We start from the raw sequence: 20077 nt of genomic DNA on the forward strand, positions 1-20077 counted from the left end.
TTTCATAGATTCACATGCAACCCACCCTCCTCCACTAAGATGCTTTGATATTGTACCTATTCACACTTATACTCTGAAAATCTGAGCTACAGAAGCCCCTGAGAGGAGTGTTCTAGAGGGTAATACAACCTGATTTGCTTAACCTTAAAGCTAATAGAACTTAGTGGCTCCCACTTTGGCGGAGGGGAATGATTCAAGCATGTGAATCTATGAAATATACCTAAGGGTGTAGCTTCAGGGTGTGGTGTGGGGTGTTCTACCCCACAAAAGTATTTTCAGATTAATACTTGGGTACAGGTGCAATCAGTCTGGTATGGTGAAGTGTTTGTCGGATTTCAAGGGAAATGTTTATGTGCACACATATATTTTAACATTTTGACAGCATCCTAGTTGGAAAATCTGAAGCCCCTCCCACCCCCCAATTTTACTGGCCAAACTATGTCCCTTAATATAACAGTACTGGCGAAATAAAGTAACTAATTTTCTTATCCTTAAACCACTCATTAGCCAAGCTAGAGTGGATTTGAAAAGGAGGTAGGTTGTAAGATGAAGAATAAATATCCTTCTAAGATTTTTATATGTAGTAAGTAGTCTGGCCTAATAAATCCCCAAAATTTATTGGACATTAAACAATGGATCTGAAAATCAATGTGGCAAGGGAAGAACCTATGTATTCCCTGCAGAGATGACTTGTGACAATAAAAGGATGTCTTGGTATGCCAGACATAAATTACCATGGAGGTCCAGTCCTGGTGCCATCTAGTTTTTTGTTTCACTGTACTAAAGACGAATCACCAAAGTGGGTTATGTTAGAAAATAATGCACCTGGAATACGAAACCAAGAGTTGCTTTTTAAAGCAAGACAAATTTGTCATATGGCATACTTTTGACCCAGAAAGTTTATCGAGAAGTACAGGTTAAAATGTATTTTAGGTTTCAATCATATTATTGTAATTTTAAAAAAGTGCAATAATACAAGGACATATCCACCTACCAAACTCGCCTCCTCCTCTTCCACGAACTGCCTAGTTCCCATGTCTTTATTTCTAGTCCCTTCCTCCCACAGAACCTCTTCTGTTCAACACGGCGCCTCCCTAAGACCGTCCAGTGTTGGCTTCATTACCGCTGATCTGGCTTATCTACGTTATTATTATTATTATTATTAATAAATTTTGTAAAGCGCGTAGTCACCCGTGAGTATCCCAGCGCTAGGAACAGTTAACCTGAGGGTAGTGAGGGGCGGGAAGTGAATTAGGGATTTTGTGGGAATAGGAGGGTTTTCAGCCTCTTTCTGAAACGTAGATAGTTGGGCTCTGTTCTGATCTCGCGGGGTACAGCGTTCCAGAGACGTGCTGTGTGTACTGAGAAGCGTCTTCCGCCCGTCCGGGCCTTCTTGACTTTGGGGATGGTGATGAAGTGTTCCTGATCGGAACGGAGAGATCTTGAGGCTTTGTAGGGTGTGATGAATTTAGCTAGGATCGGAGGTCCTTTGTTTTGCAGCGATTTGTGGGCCAGGCAGAGTGCTTTGAACTGCACTCGTTCCCTGACCGGGAGCCAGTGGAGGAGTCTCAGAGCGGGTTTAGCTGAGGCTCTGGCGGGAGTGTTGGTAACAATGCGGGCAGCCGCATTTTGGATCCTCTGTAGCCGGTTCAGAGTGGCCTCCGGAGCACCCAGGTAGATGGCATTGCTGTAGTCGATCCTGGAGAGTATTAGACCTTGGACCAGTAATTTTTTTGCGGTCGGGGGGAGAAGGGGCAGGATTTTTCGAATTGATTTTAGGAGCCCAAAGCATATCCCGGCTACTTTTTTTGCCTGAGTAACAAACGATAGGTTCTTTTCGAGCCAGACACCTAAGCTCTTGATCTCGGGCTTTGGCTCTGGGGGCGGGCCTAAACAGGGTGGCCAAATTTTCTGTGACCAGATGTTTGATGACAGGGAAGGCCCCTTCTGACCAAGGAGAAGGACGTCGGTTTTTGAACCGTTAAGTTTGAGGTGAGATCGGTTCATCCATCCTTGTATCTGTGTAAGACCGGTGTAGAGGTCCGCAGGTTGTTGGCTCGGGTGCGATAGGGAGACCACTAATTGTGTATCGTCAGCATAGCTGACGATGCTCACTCCGAATGGGATGACGACCTCCTCCAGTGGGGACATGTAGATATTAAATAATGTGGGGCTCAGGGAGGAGCCCTGAGGTTCACCACACTGGAGGGGTTTTTCGGAGGAACGGGTGTTATTCTCCCAGATTTGGAAGGACCGATGGCCCAGAAAGGACGAAAGCCAGGAGAGTGCTTTACCTTCCACGCCAACGCTCCTGAGACGGTGGATCAGGAGTTGGTGGTTAACGGTGTCGAAGGCCGCACTGAGGTCGAGGAGGATCACTGCCACTGATCCTCCCGCGTCGAGCAGTGCTCTGGCCTCTTCCACCGCTACCAGGAGGGCGATGTCGGTGCCCTGCCCTGGGCGGAATCCCGTCTGCGATTTTTTTAATCGATCATTAGTTTCCAGGAATTCAGAGAGTTTTCTGTTTATCAGCTTTTCCGCAATTTTGCTATTTCCCGGGAGGAGGGAGATTGGCCTATAGTTGGCCAGATCGTCGGGGTCAAGGGAAGGTTTCTTCAATAACGCCTTGACAACTGCCGCTTTCCAATTGGGAGGAACAACTCCCTTTTCCAGCGAAGTGTTGATGAGCTGAGTGAGGGGGGGACGATTATGGGTGCTACTGTTTTAAGGAAGCGTAGCGGCGCAGGGTCCCTGGGGGAGCCGCTTTTGATGTTATTGAGCGTGCTTTCAACCTCCTCGACGGTTACTTGTCCCCACGAGGTAAGACAGGGGACGATAGGAGAGTTATCGGTCTCTTTATCGGTCTCTTTATCCTCCCACATGTTGGTGGTTGGGATTGAATCGAGGATTTTCTGGATCTTGTCTGTGAAGAAATTAGCTAGTTTATAGCATTTTTCCTCATCAGCCTTAGGGTCTGGTGGAATTCTGGGACCAGAGTCGGGGACTTTAAGGAGCTCTCTTAGAATGGTGAAGGATTCCTTATTGAGCAAGCGGATTGTTCTATTCTTTTTTGAAAGAATAGAGTTTTGGTTTTTCGGATGGAAGTTTTATACGTATGTAGTACGGTTTGGTAGGCGTCCTTTTTGTCCTTAGCCTTATCCTTCCTCCAGGAGCGTTCCATTTTCTTGCATTCCTGTCGAAGGGCTTTGAGCTCTTGAGTGTACCAGGGAGCGGGAGTGACTCGTTTGGGATGTTTAAGAGTGGATGTCATCGGGAGAAGATGATCTAGTGAGGATGTGATCCAGAGATTGAACTGATCGTCAGCAGTGATAGGGTTATCAGAGAGAGTCGGTGTAGAATTAGCTAGGATGGTGGCCCATTCCTCTGGGACAAGTTTGTGCCAGCGGCGATCAGTGATTCGAGTCTTGGACGGCTGAGGGGGGGCTGTGTGTATAGGGAGGGAAAAAGGGATGAGGAAGTGGTCTGTCCAAGGGAAGGGAAGAGAGGGACTAATGTTAATGTCCGTAATGTTGGTCAGAACAGGGTCCAGAAGATGACCCTTATCGTGAGTGGGTCCCTGATTGACCAACCGAATATTAAATGACCGCAGGTCATGCAATAAATCGAGTGCTATGGGGTCTGTAGACTCTCCAAAGTGGAGGTTAAGATCGCCCACTAGGAGAAAGTTGGGAGCGGACGATGCTAGTTGTGCTACCGTCTCCGTGAGGGCGTTAGTGAATTTTCCTGGTGGGCCCGGGGGTCGATAAATCAACAGACCTGTTATGGAGTGAGCAGGGGAAGTTTGAAGACTGAAGTGACAGCTTTCACAGTCGTCGATGCTAGCATTACTGGCTCTGCAGATGAGGTGTTCTTTATGGACTATTGCCAGTCCCCCTCCTCTCCCTTTCAGGTCCTTTAAATATTGTCTTTTAAAAGGCCCAACACCCTCGGTGTCTTCGGGTAAGTCAGCCCCCTGTAGTCTCTATTAGGAAAGATAAGCACTTAACCCCAGATTTTATTGAATTTATTTTTTAATTCCAGGTTTTCATAAGCTAATTTCTCATAACTTAAGCTTTGTCACAGCTTTTATACGGAGAGCTCTGTAATCACAATCATATTGGTTTGTGGCATGCGTGCTGTACATACACCTGCTTGTCAAACTACTGCCATCTAGTGTTGGGTCTCGATGTTTGCAAGTTGTTTTTCTTTGAAGAAGTCTTTCCCTTCACGAGATAAGGTGACTCCTCTATTTGGTGATAGTGCGCATGGCCATCAACTCCATTGTTAGATTGTTTTCTGGCTGCGTTCTGGTTCGAAACTGTCCTTCGGGTTTCCCTTGATGTGCAATCCACTACACCCTCGAGGGTATTATCATAGGCATTTTGCTTTCTCCCCATATCCATTCGATCAGAAAGTCTCAGATCTTCGGTCAAAAACATAATGGATGGCCTCCTAGCCTAGCTGCGTCGATCCACCATTCTGCCGATGGAACGGACTCCGTTTCAATTCTGTCCTTGATGCCACTCAAAGTACCCTCTCATCGATCTCCACCAGGTCTGCAACTTGTGCTTATTACTGGAGCACAAGGAAGAAGACTACGAGGTGCGTTGGTTGTTCAGGTCCAATAAGAATCTTCAAGATCATCGGACTCAACTACGGGAAATGCAGCGCCAAGGCATTCAGCACACTCCGGATATCTTCGGAGATGCATCCGAACAGGAAGAAGAGGCTGCTGCGGAAGAAGAGGAGACCTTCTAGGTCCCAGAATCTGATTCTGACTTTGAGATCGAGTTGGAGTCCGAAGACATTCCAGCAGGACAGGGTGTCATGAGTACTGAAACCCTCGTACCCCATAAACTAGCTTCAACTGAACATATGGCTTCGACAACACCTCTGCCTTCGGGCCTTAGTTGGCACTGAGACGATATTTCTGACGCACTGCCCTCAGGCCAGGCACCAAAACAAGTGGTCAAGCTTTCCGGCTCTGGATCGAGCCAAGATAGTCTTCGGACCCGAAACATTCCGTTCCAAAAGACAAATGTGGTTCGGAGCCGAAATCTTCAGCTTCCAAGGACAAAAAGGACAAGTCCAGTTCGGCACTGAAAATTTTGGTGCTGAAATCGAAAGAAGATCTTTCAGATTCCCCAGAACCAATCTTAGATATTATGAAGGACAGGTTAGATCCAAAGCAGAAAAAAGCTTTACATCAATCCATACACTGGAAATATTTTAGCCAAAATTCCTTCCAAGAGGAAAGCCAGTTCAGAGGACACTGGATACAAGTCATATCTATCCTACTTCGATTTAGGAGATGGAGATGATGATGACAATATTCCTTTGCCAGCACATCCATGGGACGATTATAATATTGATCCACCCACGGATAAGGAGCCAGACCTATACCCTGAACAACCTTCACCTCTAGACGATAATATATCCTATCTAGAGCTCATTTCCACAGCAGCAGCATAAAGAGGCCTTAGATGGCGGTTTAAAAAAAAAAATGAAATACTAGGGTCTTCACACAGTTAGTCAGTCTCCCTATGTTAAAAGGTATGATGAGACATGCAGATGAGATTTTTAAGGACCCTCTTGGTGGATGTATTTTAACACCTAGGGTTGCTAAAAAAATAAATATAAACCATCCCTCTTATTATTAAAGGACAGCTCCCTCCAGATTCCCTCATAGTTTTCAACACTTGTGACAGAGCAAACTCACAGACCTCTGGGGATGCACCTCCCCAGATAAAGAATCTAAGCTTATTGACCTATCTGGTAAAAGGGTAGCTGCTCAAGGTGCTAATCAGTGGTGCATTGGCAACACGCTTGAGTTGGGACACCCAGTATCTAAGTTGTATTTATCAATACATTTTCTCTTTAGGAAGCACAAACTCTTAAGTGTCTTGACATTTTTACCTGAGCCCTTGATGCTTAGATCTCTATCTAATGCGCCCTTCCTCTGTTTCCTATGTTGTCCAATACCATCAGAGTAAAGTGTGGTTCTGGCAATACGTACGTGTTACTCACTTTTAGTTCCTTTGAAGTAATGCTTTTCATCTAATGGACATTCTACCAAATTGTGTCTATAAAGCCCCACAATTTACCAGTTTCCCATCAAGACACTTCGCAAGAAAGTACATATAGGAGTGTTGATAATAATCCAAGTAATATGGAACCACATTCCCATCTTCCAGGATATCTAATGCATTGCATCCAGAAATTTCACAGTCTCTTGACCCCCCACTCCTCCCGCATCTCAATATGAAATCATTACTAAAGGTTTGTAAACTTGTCATGTCACTCTTCCTTGGATTTAGTAGAAGCATATGAAGGACATATAGTATTTTCTAGAGGACCACAAATCTAAGGACTACTATGGGCCTGAACCACTGCAGTGCCCTTCTGTGTGCCACGATGCCGATGTGATATAGACAAATCTATATAAGGCAGAGTTTTTCAAACTGTGGGTCGAGACCCGCTAGTGTCTGGTGAGCAGATTTTTGGTGGGTTGTAAATGTCCTGGTCTATATGTAAATTATATTAAAAATAAATAGCCCTGATTGTGCACCATTGCCCCTCGGTCCAGTTTTAAAACGTATTCCCAAGCAAGACTCTGAGTATGTGGTGCTGGTGTTTTTATTAGTTCACAAAACCATAATAACAGAGTGTGCTCACTATACTTGGCCATACACCAAAGCTACTTGAGTTAGACTATCACTCAAAAATTGAAAAATATATAAATGTTGCCTAATGGCCAGAGCTTTGCACTTTGGATCTGGGAATCTAGGTTAGGGTCCTGGCATTGGCTAAACATCCTCTGCAAATCGCCTAATCTTCTGTGGTTATAATAAAACGAATCTGTCCCTGTGTCATGTAATCTGGCACTGATGTAAAGCGCCCTTGGGTCGTTTTCCACTATATGAAAATGCAATATATGTGTATGAAGTCCAGAATGCACCACTTCTCATTGTTTTAGCACAACAAAGGATATGAGGCCTTACCCCAAATTCTGTAGCAGAATGCGCTTCTCAAATTTCTAAAAACACTGGTATCAACACCAACATTTTACAGAAGCCTTGTGATTTTAGCGAATGGATGCCACAGACTGGCACCAAATTCTGAAAAGTGTTTCAGCTCCAGACTCCACTGTAGTTCACCATCTGCCACTTTTTATGTTGGCAGATGGTGATCAATATCTTTGCCACAGTCCAGTATCAAAGGGCATGGTCAAGTTCCTGATGGTAACAAATAATTGCTGTTATTACATTAAACCATTGGCTTGCCTCCTGTCTACTAAAACAAAGTAGGTCGGGAAAGTTTGTCATTCTAAAAATTGGGTTGTGTATCTGAAAATGATGGGAAGCACGGAAATAAAAACATGACGTTCTCTGCCATTCATTTCTTCAAGTTGAGCGTTTGTTTGAACCCCAGGAATTGTACCCCCCAACAGCGACCAACGGAAGATAACTGCCTTCATCTATCACTAGTGTTGCCAACAGCCCTTTTGATTTACTGAGATTAATGTGGAAACTGAAGGCTACCTTTAGCTGTTTCAATTCTAGTATAATCTCTTCTAGCACCGAGTTCCACCATTGTAAGCAGAATATGATCTGAAAATGCTGTGACTTTGAAGCCATCCTGCCCAAAGGTTACCCACTTAATGACTGAATTTTCCTTGATCTTTTGTAGCAAGGGTTCAGCCATGAAGGCAAATTACAATGGAGAGAACAGGAGAGGGGACACCCCAGTTGCATACCTCTACCTATGACGTACTGCTTGTTCATTCAAATCTTGACTCTAGGTCTTTGGCAATTGGCCAATACACAAGTCAAGAATTGAGGTCCAAGACCAAAAAACCACAATATGTCAGCAATCCTATCCCAGTAGACCATATTACAATCTTTCTTAGCGTTGAAGGAGAGAAACCCAGCATCCCTTCCCTCTACAGATTACTATATTGGTTAAATGCTAAGCTTTCTTCACTAGAGTTTGAGTTCTCACAAAAGCAGCCCTATTAATGTGTACAAATAATGGCAGTGCTTCGTCTGCTCTGCCAGATAAAACCCCCACAGAAGTCTTGGCTTCAGTATTAAGTTATGATAGGCTAAAAGAAATTCTGGCAGAGGTTCTAACCTGGTTGAAGGAGCCTGTAAACCATGGTCTCCGCCACAGGTTGTGCAGCGCCTGTAAAGCTCTAGCTCAGTGAAAGGTTTCAATGTGTCAACCAGCAGCAGAGCCATAACTTTATATAAAGCCAGCCGGTTGCAGTGCCATTTGTGGTTTCAAGTGGTCAATCATTTTACCTTGTCTTTAGTTATGGAGAGCTTAAATGGTATATGGTCTGCCAACACCATGCTTAGCTCGGGCAGTTGCATGGAGGTGGGGTAGTCTTTCCTAGTTGCACCGTTTGTGGTGTTGGGATGCATAACGTTTGATAAACAAAATGAAAATTCTGATGTTTTTCTTCTGTCACAAGTGTTCTGCCACCATTATCTTGCACCTACTGTGAAGGAATGAGCTTGGTGTTTTGATAGCCTTTTGCAGGGGATTGTCTTATGTGGATACTCAAGTTCCTTCAGTTTCCCCTTAAGTTACTTTCCCTTCCTTCAGGCTGGCCACCTCTCTAATGAAAGTGCCTCGTCGTGCTGCCTTCATTGCATCCCATACTATGGCTTTCCCACCGCTGCTGCATCATTATGCTTTAAATGTTCTCTCATTTGCTTGCCCGTTTCCATCGCCACTGTGCCCTTGAATCAGACAGCATTTAGCTTTTAGGTCCCTGAAAGTCATGGAGGATACCAGTCAATGGTCCGTTGTTTGTGTGTTTGGGGCCACTGGTCAACTGAGCAAATAACACATATTAATCTTCTATCCAAAATACACTTTTAAGAAAACCAAGCATATTCTACGTCTCAGGATTTATTCTTGCATGTTCCATTTGAGCCAAGAAACGGACTTTGACTTTTCAAAGGGATGTTTCAGCCTCGGGAATACTTAAGGTGTGTGAATAAGCTATTTTACACTTCTTTTCTAAAAACTACTCTAGACTGTTTATCAAGGATTTTTTATACTGATACTCTCCTCCTCCCCATGATTGGTACATTACGCCCGTTTGTTTAGAATGTGGGCGAGTACATACGCATGAAACAGTTACCTTTTTGTTTTTAATGTTATTTTTGGGTTTTGGCGGTCAGATGTTTCCAACTCACAATACTGCATCAACAAATGAGAGTTGGTAGGCAGGTCATCCAATGCGAGCTCTTGTAGTTGGGCTGTAGGTAATCCAGGGAGTGGGTAGATTGGAGCCTTGGAAGAAGGAGCGTGTGCAGTACCAGTGTCATGCGGTTCTGCCCGATTTTTTTCTTTTAATCGTTTTTTTAAAAACAATTTTGACCATATTGTGGTAGCAGTTCACAAAGTTTGGTAATCGGCGAGTCTAAAGCTAAGCACTAAAGGTAATTTTTTTCTTTATTATTTTTTTAAGTTGGTGTAACTACACCCTTAATAGGTTATATTCATATATTTTTCTTTTATATTACATGATGCCTGAAATTGAATTTGAAAGGGTGGTCTAATTGGGTTTAGTTGAGACAGGTGCCATGTAAATGATTGCTACAAGACAAATGTAAATTACTTTTAATGTGGCTTAATGTGTTCTATCATTACAGTGACATGGAAAATGCTGAAAATATCCTCACTGTCATGCGAGGTGCCGGAATCGAGCCTGGTCCTGATACATATGTTGCACTGCTGAACGCATACGCTGAAAAAGGAGATTTTAACAACATTAAACAGGTGCTTTGTCTCTGTAGCTAAAAATGCAGAAGAATATTTCGTGTTTTTTTAAATGCTCAACAGTCGCACGTCCTGACTTGTATCATTTAGGTTATTTAGTTAAGCCCCCCCCCCCCCCCCAATCACCACCCCTCCCCTTGAAGCCCACATCCTACAGTAGTCTAATATTGTGCAAGTGTTTGCAATAAGCAAACCGTTTCTGCAAAGTTGATTACATTGATACATTTAATTTGCTTAACTGTTTATAATTCTGTTAGGGCTTCCCATCTACACGTGTTTCTGGGAATTTTAGTGAAAATTGTGCTTTGCAGTCACTGCATTGCTATAAATAAAATGCTTATACTGCTGATTGTAAATGCGGAGCTGCCTGTGAGCCCGTCTCTCCTGCATCTATATGCTGAGAGCTGTGTGAAAGGGAAACCTGTAACATTGAAACTCTCACTCATGTATGTGTAGTTAATTTCCTGCAGTAAACTAAGAAAAGAGGATAATTAATAGGTTTACGATGCTGCGTCTACCAGTTATCACATGTAGATGTGTTTTGTTTGACAGATTACTAGATTATTGTGGGAATCAATTTATTTCCACGTATCTGCTCTGAACTCTTCATCGATAACAATTATTTGTTTTTCAAAATTGCTCAGATGTTACCCTTCGGGTTGTGTTACAGATTTCAAATGCCTATCATATCTCATCTGTGACACCTTGGATTATTGGTCGCATTTCTTTTTTCCATGCCTTCACCTTTTTCTTTTTATGCATCGGATACAGTGATAAATTGGTGGTTAAAACTACTTACTTCAGTTTCTCTTTAACTGTAGTAGAATTCGATTTGCTCTCTTCAAATATTACCACACAAATATTTTTTGATTGGCTTCATCTCTCTGTATCTCATCACTAGTCGATGTCGCCACAGCATATGACTGCTTTCCTTTAAGGAGGGAAAAACACTTTAAACAGTTTAGTTCATAGTGTGTTAGTTAATGTTACTTAAAAATTATTAATGTTTTTAATTTTGCCGTTTTATAGGATTTTTGTTTCTGTATGACAATGTTCCTGTGATCTTTAAAAATATAGCCATTTACTACTAAGAAATTAAACGCTTTGTTGCCTGTCATAAAGTATCTGGCAACTATCTGTCAGGTCGTAGCATGACACATTTCATAGGACCTCCGTTTTGAATGGTGTGTCTCTTCTCGTGATGTGTACAGTTATAACCACAACATGCAAAATGATTGACTGCTGGCTTTCACCAGTGAGTTTTACAAAAGGCAAATTGTGATCAATGACCGGGATGGGGAGGGGAGATTCTTTCAAACAAACTAAACTGTTTGATAATGAAACTTGGAAATAGTTTTAAAACAACTCCACAAGCATTTTAAGTAGGATTCTTTTTTTTTTATTCCCATTTTAAATTTACAGTAGACTGGTAATCACCCGACAAATGTTGTGGTGTTTCTTTTCTTTTCAGACACTGGGACAGGTTGAGAAGGCAGATGGAAATCTCACGGACAGAGATTTAATGCAGATTATCTGGAGTTTGTCCAAGGCAGGCTACTCTCAGTTTGTGCCGGAGATTGTGGAACGGATGCGATATGACCGGGGATATGTGCCAGGTAAAGCCTTAAAATCTGCCAGCAAAACTATTTAAAAATGTTAATTACAGCCCCAGTATTTACAACCGCACTCTGTCATAATTTGGTGACTTGGATCCTCTTTAGCAGGCCTTGTTTAAAAACTTAGAATTGCTTGCATAACTTCTCTATTAGCAACTTCCTTCTGCCTTGTTTCTGCAGGTAGCTGAATCTCAACTGTTGTTGTTTGGTACCAGCATGGGTCTTAATGCAACTGTAAATATCACTCCTGTTTAATTTGGGTATTCTAATGGCATGGCATTTCCAGTCTTTTAAAAGAGATGCTGCTAGTGCACAGTGAAAGTTATTTTCTTCTGCTTTGTTAAGAACACAACATTTTTTTAATTCTCCATTCTGTGTTGTGTAGTCACCCATGAAACCTTGTAATCCTTCGACATTTTTATTAGAAATCTCAAATTGACTTTAAAAAAAGTTAGTGGGAAATGTTGCAGATTTGCATTCATTAGATTATGGAGTGCTTCTTTTAATTTTGTCTACAACTGCTGCTGTTCTAAAAGCACTTGGTTGCTGGGACATAAAATTTCCTGCAGTGCTGCGTCCACTGATTGTGATGTGGTCGGGCGGTTTCTTAATGGTGATGTCTAGATCATAGCCAGATGCTAACCACACATATAGGATGTGTGTTTTTGAAACTGTTCAAAGGGTGAAAAATGCTGAAACCGCCAATGATGGGGTCTTTTATTAAAATTAATTTGGTCTGCAGCCCCCCGTAAAGAATGTTGTTTATCAAATGATGCACCCATGCTTCTAATTTCTGTGATAAGTCCACTAGTGGACTTTATATTTGGTTAAGTTGCTTCTGTTTTGTATTAAGTAGTGTATGCACTATCCCAAAGCGTACAGACATCTTTTTTGTTCCCTAATTGCCCCTTCCAATGTGCTGTCCTCGTGGCAATATCTATTTTTAGGTCTCGCTTGGGCAGCGCTTGCCCTGTCTCTTCGAGACCTGTTGTATTCAGGATATGGGCATTAAGCTACGCCCACTTTCCTCCCATCTTTTTAAGTGGTTCATGTTACTGTCCTTTGTAAATGGTGGTTTTTCATTGGTAAAGTAGTCCCTTCCCAGTAGGGCCTTTTCTCTAATTGTAACCTCCCATGAGGACTTCCCGTTACATGTGTTGTTACTTGGTATGTTTTATTTACAGTCTGTGAACACTATTTTATTCTTGACTTTCCCTAGCTGCTGTTGCATGCACAAAAAGTTCTCCCTCTCACAGCTTGCACACAACCTAATTGTGAGCAGGGAGGCACGCCTTCATCTTTAACAATGGCGGCCACCCCAATCTTTTTTTTCGGCGAATCCTTCCAAACTCAATTTTTTCAATATTATATGCTTTTAGTAAGCATTGTGGCTGCGCTGCTTTCGAAAAATATACAATATTGAAAAAATAGAGATTAGCAAGCCGTGCCTTTCTTTTTTTGGGTGCCGCTCACAAATCTCTATATTTTCATTGCACTTTAACAATGGCGGCTGCGCCTTTCTTTTCTTCAGCACTGCCGCCCAACTTCCGTCTTTCCTATGCAAACGGTCTTGTATTAGTAAAAGTTTAACCTATGGCGTTACAAATAATACTTCACCAACAATGGTTCAAACTTTCAGTAATGCGAGACCCAATGCATTGCAAATGCTGGTTAAGGATTAGGTTACAAGTAGCAGCTGTGGCACAAAATCACCACATGAAAATGTATTGTTCAAGCTGCACCCAAAAGAGTTGGTGCTAAAGCCCAGTATGAGGGACCCATCTGTATTAGAGTACGTACGTTTTCTCCCCACTCAAGGGAGGCTGGGGATAAATTGACATTTAACAAAGAGCTGGGCTGCACATATTGAAAAATGCAAACCATGAATTTTAAGAACCATCAACTATTAGGATTGGTTTGTTTCCAAACACCATTTTTATTTTATAGATTTTGAATTGTCCTCATGCCTTTCGTGCATCTCATGTCATAGCTCAAAATCCAGTTTTGCATGGGCAGATTGTTGATCATGCATGTGCTGCCTTCACTTTTCTCTTTTCATGTAGGACCCTTCATCTTGTGACAAAAGTGTTTATTTGGCTTTCCTTATAGATGCCATGAACCTGTGCTTGAGTTTGGTGACTCAAGGCATGGAAGACACAGCCTTTCAGGTGTTGAAATCGTTTCCTACCTTCCCGACAGAGGGTCCGAATGGGGACTCTTCACAACATGGCAATTTCTTTCTGCGGCACTGTGTTAATGTCAATGTGGTAAGTTTGATTTCATTTTTCAGTTTGCCAGTGTTTGGCTAGGTGTATAACATTTAACTTTCTTGCAAGCAAGCCCTATTTTTAGTGGGAAGAAAATTGAGAATTGGTTATAGCATCCGTTTTGAAAGACCTAATGCATGTAATGTTCTTCTCAACAGAACGCTGGTACTGTTGATGCCTGTTTTTTTTAATTTTCTTTTGGATTTTAAAATCAATAAGCCTTAATAGGCACCTGGTGTGGCACAATTCTTTTTCTAAAAGCACTAGCTGTCCCAAATAATGAGTATTATTCCGAGGAACTTGGAAGTGTAATAATATTTTGACATGTGTCCAAAAACTGGGAGGATGTGGCGCTGTTCTCTCTGAATAGAATCGGTGACATAGACTTGCTAGTGTGAGATGTTAGCCCTATACTCCAGGAGCACGCAAGCCAAATGTGATCACAGGGTATTTCAGTGCGTTATTGAATACAAACTGCTATGAGGGACTATCTGAATCCCATTGTCCCTTTTAACAGCATTTGAATTGTGTTCTATCCTTAAACTGAGCTGGGTGGACATCTACTGAACTTTATATGTGTCTGTCGATGTGATTTTTATTCTAGCACTTCTCTCTCATTAGTTCATATGGTACATACAGGCTGTGATTTGCTACTGCCTAGGCAGTCTGATATTTATATGATTAACCTGCAATGCAGATTGTCTTAAAATGCTGTATCAGTGGCCCCTGACTGGGTGATTTGTTCTATTTCCACTTGCAAAAATGCACTAAAGGCAGATTTAGCACGAGGATCTATGAATCTGAATTAGTGAAGTACTGATGAGAGTTGCTCTTAGAAATGTTTATCTTCCTTTTCTTTTGTTTTGCAGTTTTTAAAACTGCAATGCTCTGTCAGTAATGCCTGTTCAGTTGCCACATAAAAAGCTGCTAGGTAAAATATGATACTTGCATGTTACAAGCAGCATCTTGTTTAATTAATAGTTGAGCAAAAAGTAGCGACCTTTATGAGAAACCAGAGTTATTGTGTTTGCCTAATAAGTGTTTTTATTTGTAATGTCATGCTGTAGCCAACAGGGAAGCTGAAGCAGTTCTGTGATGGTCTAGCTACTGCCAACCTGCATTCGTCAGCCCTGCAGTTTACCTTGTATTGTGCTTTGGAATCCAAAAAAACAGGTAAAGATGCTGTTTGAATATGACAGTGTGTGTGTAATGATGTATCCACCGAAGGCTCATTAGTTTCATTACTTATTTCTGACCGACAATTAGGTAACCACAACCGTTACCGTGATTACAAAAAAAATATATATATATGTTTCTTCTGACTCCATGGCATCTTTAAAAAGATTAAGAGTAAATAATGAATAATAATGAACCTTAATAACAATACACTTAAAGAATGGAGTTGTGAGGAAGTAGTGTGTTTCACGAAACACATGTTGGCTAATCTATTAAGTTTATGGAAAGACAGTCAAAGGAACTCAACATGAAAAATGTATGAGCACACAAGAAATGAAATTACTATGAAGATTAACTTACACAAAAGTGTGAAACTTTTTTTAATGTTTGTGAAACTGTAAGATATATTAAGAACAGAAATTAAAGAAAGACTCCTAAGCGCTTAGTTCTCTTAAAAATGCTCATAAAAGGCTCTGTTGAGACAAATAGAGCACACATAGGTGATCTTCCATTTGATCTAGACATGCTCCTTATTTGTCTTACAGATTAATTGATACTAACTGTTCTTTGTGTTCTTCAGCTTTAGCACTGGAGCTAATGAAGATTATGAAGGAGGAGGGGTTGCCAATCCGGCCTCATTATTCCTGGCCATTGTTAGTAGAGTACCAAAAGGAGAAGAATGTGCAAGGTAAGCTCTCTCCTCACTTCCTTTTACCTCTCTGCTCTTTTGAATTATATGCTTCTTCCTTTTAGCTCTATGCACTCTTTCCCTCTCGTTCTGTAGTGTTTCTATATGGTCACTGGTGCCTTTTTATTCTCTCCTATGTCTTTCTGTTCACATGTATTTCTTTCAGATATCCAGTATTCTGTCGGCTCCGCCTACTCCTTGCTGCTCTTCAGTTTCCCCTCTCTTCTTTTGTTTGCACTCCTTTACTCTGTGAAGTTCCTTCAGTCTACTTATTCTCTCCAGTTTTCTGCTATTATAATTTTTCTCGCTCTGCAGTTCTCTTATCAGAGAAGGTAAATAAAAATCTAAAAGGAGAAAGTGCCTTATTTCACTCTTTCAAGCTTGATGTCTTGAACATGAAGGGAGTGTTTTTCATTGTTTGTGAATTATTCCCAGAAGCTAAAGAATGCCTTTTGAATTGCCACAATAAATGCATCTGCGATGCACATTTGGAGCATGGGCATTTATTTTAAGAAAGCCATAGTTGGTGTGTGACCATAAATACTCATTCACTCCCTGCACCATTCTCTCCACTGGTATTGTGTATACTAGCTATACTGAAGCAGAAAATATTGGCATCTGTTGTCACTCACAACTACTGAGTGCCACGCTCCTACCTGTGAGTTTATGAAAGAAAGATATTGTGGCTCTGCTTTGACCAGGCTGTTATTTTCTGGGGTCATGTGTATCATTCTTATCCCCATTGACTGACCATGGAAACAAACTACATATTTTCTTTCATTTTTGTTTTTTTTGTATCAATATTGATCCTGCACTCAAAGTTCTTTTTTTATAAAATATATACAATGGTAACCACAATTTAGCAAATCAAAGTAGTGAAGCATTCAGTAGCAGAATCAACGATGTTATTTTTGAAGTTTTCTTTCATTTTTGTGTTAGCAGTTTTATTAATTTCAGATAACCATATTTTCTTAACAAGGATTCTGCTGCTAAAGACAATTCTCTAAGTTTTTCAAAGCCTTTATGAGACCAAGGATGCTTTCTAAAAGTAAATAATCTAGCAAGTTTCATATTTGGACAGTGTATTAGTGTATTTGTTCTTTTTCTTCATGGGTGTATTAAATGGTAGTTTTATGTATAATAATGAGAATAGCAGGGAAGCCTCTATTACCAAATGAATGATTGTGACCTGACAGCCAGCTGATTGAGTGAGAGAAAGGTTCAATCTACTGGCACCTTAAGTAGGTTTAAGCATTTAGCACACTTTCCCCCCATGTTACACCTGGGATGTCTGCAATATATGAATAAGAATTGAGCAAATATTAAGTTTTAGTGCAGGGTATCTAATTCATTGGCTTGAGTTATTGGTAATTCAGAAAGAGTAATCTCATAAAAGATGCTTTTAACAGAAGTACTTGCCCCTTGGGGAAACAAAAAACTGTCTTCTTCATCTTCTCTCTCAGTATAATGTGCTCTTGAATGAGATGCAGAGTTGTTAGTGTGACACCGGGTGACAAACAAAATGCACAAACAAAAAAAAAGTGCTTTTAGCAGACAGTTCACATTGCAATTTTATTTTAAATATACAGTACCATCAGGGCTCAGAAGGAATGCTGAAACAAGTATTCCCTAATTGTCCCTGGTTATAAAAACCACTAAAACCTTTTTAGAGGAACCTTTGTGATAGCATTATGTTTCATTAACTCTTTAGATTCATGTAGGCGAGTTCTCTGATAAGATGTCACCTGGCCACCTTCCATCCTGGAAGATTCCTGGAACTTTTAAAGATTGTCAGGGGGCTCCTGGAAATTACACTAACAGATTAACTACGTACATCAGTTTGTAGTCAAGGTACATGCCTCATGAAGACAGAAGTCAGATATTACAATTGAGTTCAGCAGATTTTCTTTTTTGCAAGCCAGTCAGTTGTAGAAATATAGCAAAAGGCATACATATTTATAGCTGAAACCACAAATACTACTTTTCCTGGTGAGAGAGGCCATATAACTGTTTTTGCACTATTAGCAAAACATTGAGGAGGCTCTTGCTTGGTTGACTGCTTCTATGTAATGGGCTGACAGTAGTGAAAATGGAGTTGAAATGGTTAGGGTATGGCACCAAGATAATACTTTTTAATTTAAGTACTATGTTCAAACCACTGAAATGTGTTAATGTGGAAATTTTACATATGACCACACACACACCTGTTGCTGTATACCTTTATTTGTGGCATATGGTGGTAAGTGAACTAGAGTTGAAGAACGTGACTGTATTCTGTAAGAATAACAATTTACATGTTTAAGACTTTACTCCCTTATTTTATGCACTAAAACCCATATGCTGCAAGTGTTTCATCATACTTTTCATGGAGAAGAAAAGTGCTCAGTTAACGATCTGATTTTGAGGAGAAAATATGTTTGCGTATTTAAAAATGTCTGGATTCAAAGTTTGAAGCAATGCTTCTTAACGATAAATTGTATTTTTATGGAATACATGAACGATACAAAGTGTATGTTACATGACAAAAATGGAAGTATTCTTGTGATCTTGATGAATGCTTCATTTGTGCAGATATATTTGTTAATTTTGACAAAAATAAGGGCAACCCCAAGTCCCAATTGGAAGATAAAAGACGAGAGCCAAATGGCAAGTAATGAACACATTACTCACTATACAAGTAAATAAAATGGTCAGACTGTGAGTTAGAATCTAATTGTTTTCTAATTATTTTAAACATGAGGGTAGGGGCGTGGTCTGGCCACGGAGGAAGATGGCCTCCTAAGTTGTGGGCTCCGCCGGGAGGGGAGCCTTTGATGTAAGCGACGTGCTTACCTACATCACAAGGGCTGCATTTTCAACGAATTTTGCTCCACGGAAACCTGCAGAGTTGTTCCGTGTGCATTTCCAGGCTGTGCTGTGCTTAAAATGACTTCCTTTGTCGCGGCAAGATTCTGAGGTGAGAGCGACGTCAGCTGGCCTTCAACACTTCAGGAATCCCAGGCCCTCGCGTGCGCATAGGCTGAGGTTCCTCTAACTGTCTCTGCCCCTTTCAACGCACTTCCCCGACGTGACTGAATTCACGGGCAGAGTCATGAGGAAAACGAGCACATTCCACAAAGGAGTGCTCCAACCATATGAATAAATAGACGTCAGCCCTGTAAAGAGGATTTTGAAACAGAAATGAGGCAAACTATACTTATATTTTGCAACATTTAAAATTTGTGGATAAATGTCACTGCCAAAATTGAACTTTCCTTGCACATTAACACACCATTTAAAAAGGTCATATTTTGAGGAGAATGCAAAATAAATTCACCCTTCATAATTCAAGAGCCTCTAATCTTCGCATGCACAGAAACCAATGCTTTGGTGAATAACTTTGTTCATCAGAATCCCCCTCCGTCATCCTATTCCACTACTAAGTACAACATAGTTAATATACCTATATGAAAACAGAGGTGGTGACTATGAAAACTGTGTTGCAGTTCTAGCTCGCTGTGTATTGAATGAAGTAATTTAAAAACATTTACTTATTGAAATGTGATCTTTTCTCATTTTATTGTCTAATATAGCATCTAAACATATCAAACCTTACAAGCTACCTAGCATTTGTAACATAGGAAAAGCTGAATTACATAGTGAAGTGGCTAGAGTTAATGGTCAGTTTTGATCCTTGCTATAACGCTTTTTGAAGCTTTACCCTTTATGATAATAATTATCACAATACACCCAACAATTTAGAACACCTAACAGAAGTATATTTTTGGAGAAGCACTACAGAGGTCTTAAATGCATCACTACGCAATGTTGCGAGACTGATCTTAATGTCAAACAATAAGTGTGGGAGTAACTCCTCCACACCCCTCCTCTTTGCTGAAGACCTTAAACAATCAATTAAGATGCCTGGGAAAGGATATGCTCCTTTATCAAAAGAGTCGCCTCAGTGTTAACACCTCTCCACAAGGTGGTACACTGAATCATATCCTACAAGAAATTTCCACGGTCAGTCGACATCTAGAGGGTATGGATGCTAACATATCCTCTTTAACAGCTGAAACCAAAGCTATTGGTGGAGAATTAGTGAGTTTTCATACAAAAACTGATGAACTAGATCTGAAATTGACAACAGTGGTAAATCGTCTTGACGCAGTGCAAAGCAAGGACCAAGAGCTCTTATTCCTTCGCAGTAAGTAAGTTGACTTAGAAGATCGTAGTAGGAGGGATAATATTCGCTTCTTTGGATTTCCAGAAAACATTGAAAATCAAAACGCTAGGCTATTTCTTTGTGACCTTCTTCCGAAATTAACTGGTATTACCTCTGATCTTCCATTAGAAATACAAAGAGCTCACTGCATAGGTCCTCTGGCGAAAGATAATACAGCGAGGCCAAGACCACAATTATCGCTTGTTTTTTAAGACCTGAGCAAACTAGACATTTACTAACTGCAGTGCGCCCGCAAGGTTCCTACTCATATAAGGGTCACATCATCCACATGGCTGCAGATTTCTCTAAAGAGACCAATGAGAGCATTAGT

General features: G+C 40.9%; 1 protein-coding gene across 1 annotated transcript in view; it reads left to right on the plus strand.

Moving 5' to 3' along the window:
• Positions 1-20077, plus strand: part of LRPPRC (leucine rich pentatricopeptide repeat containing) — a 675215-nt gene that overhangs the window by 96799 nt on the left and 558339 nt on the right. The window contains exons 7-11 of the mRNA XM_086927797.1: positions 9669-9795; positions 11267-11411; positions 13521-13678; positions 14746-14851; positions 15435-15542. Coding sequence (XP_086783923.1) covers positions 9669-9795; positions 11267-11411; positions 13521-13678; positions 14746-14851; positions 15435-15542 — 644 coding nt within the window. The remainder of the gene's footprint in view (positions 1-9668; positions 9796-11266; positions 11412-13520; positions 13679-14745; positions 14852-15434; positions 15543-20077) is intronic.

The sequence above is a fragment of the Lissotriton vulgaris genome, chromosome 6 (genome assembly GCF_964263255.1).
Source record: "Lissotriton vulgaris chromosome 6, aLisVul1.2, whole genome shotgun sequence".
NCBI classification, from domain to species: Eukaryota; Metazoa; Chordata; class Amphibia; order Caudata; family Salamandridae; genus Lissotriton; species Lissotriton vulgaris.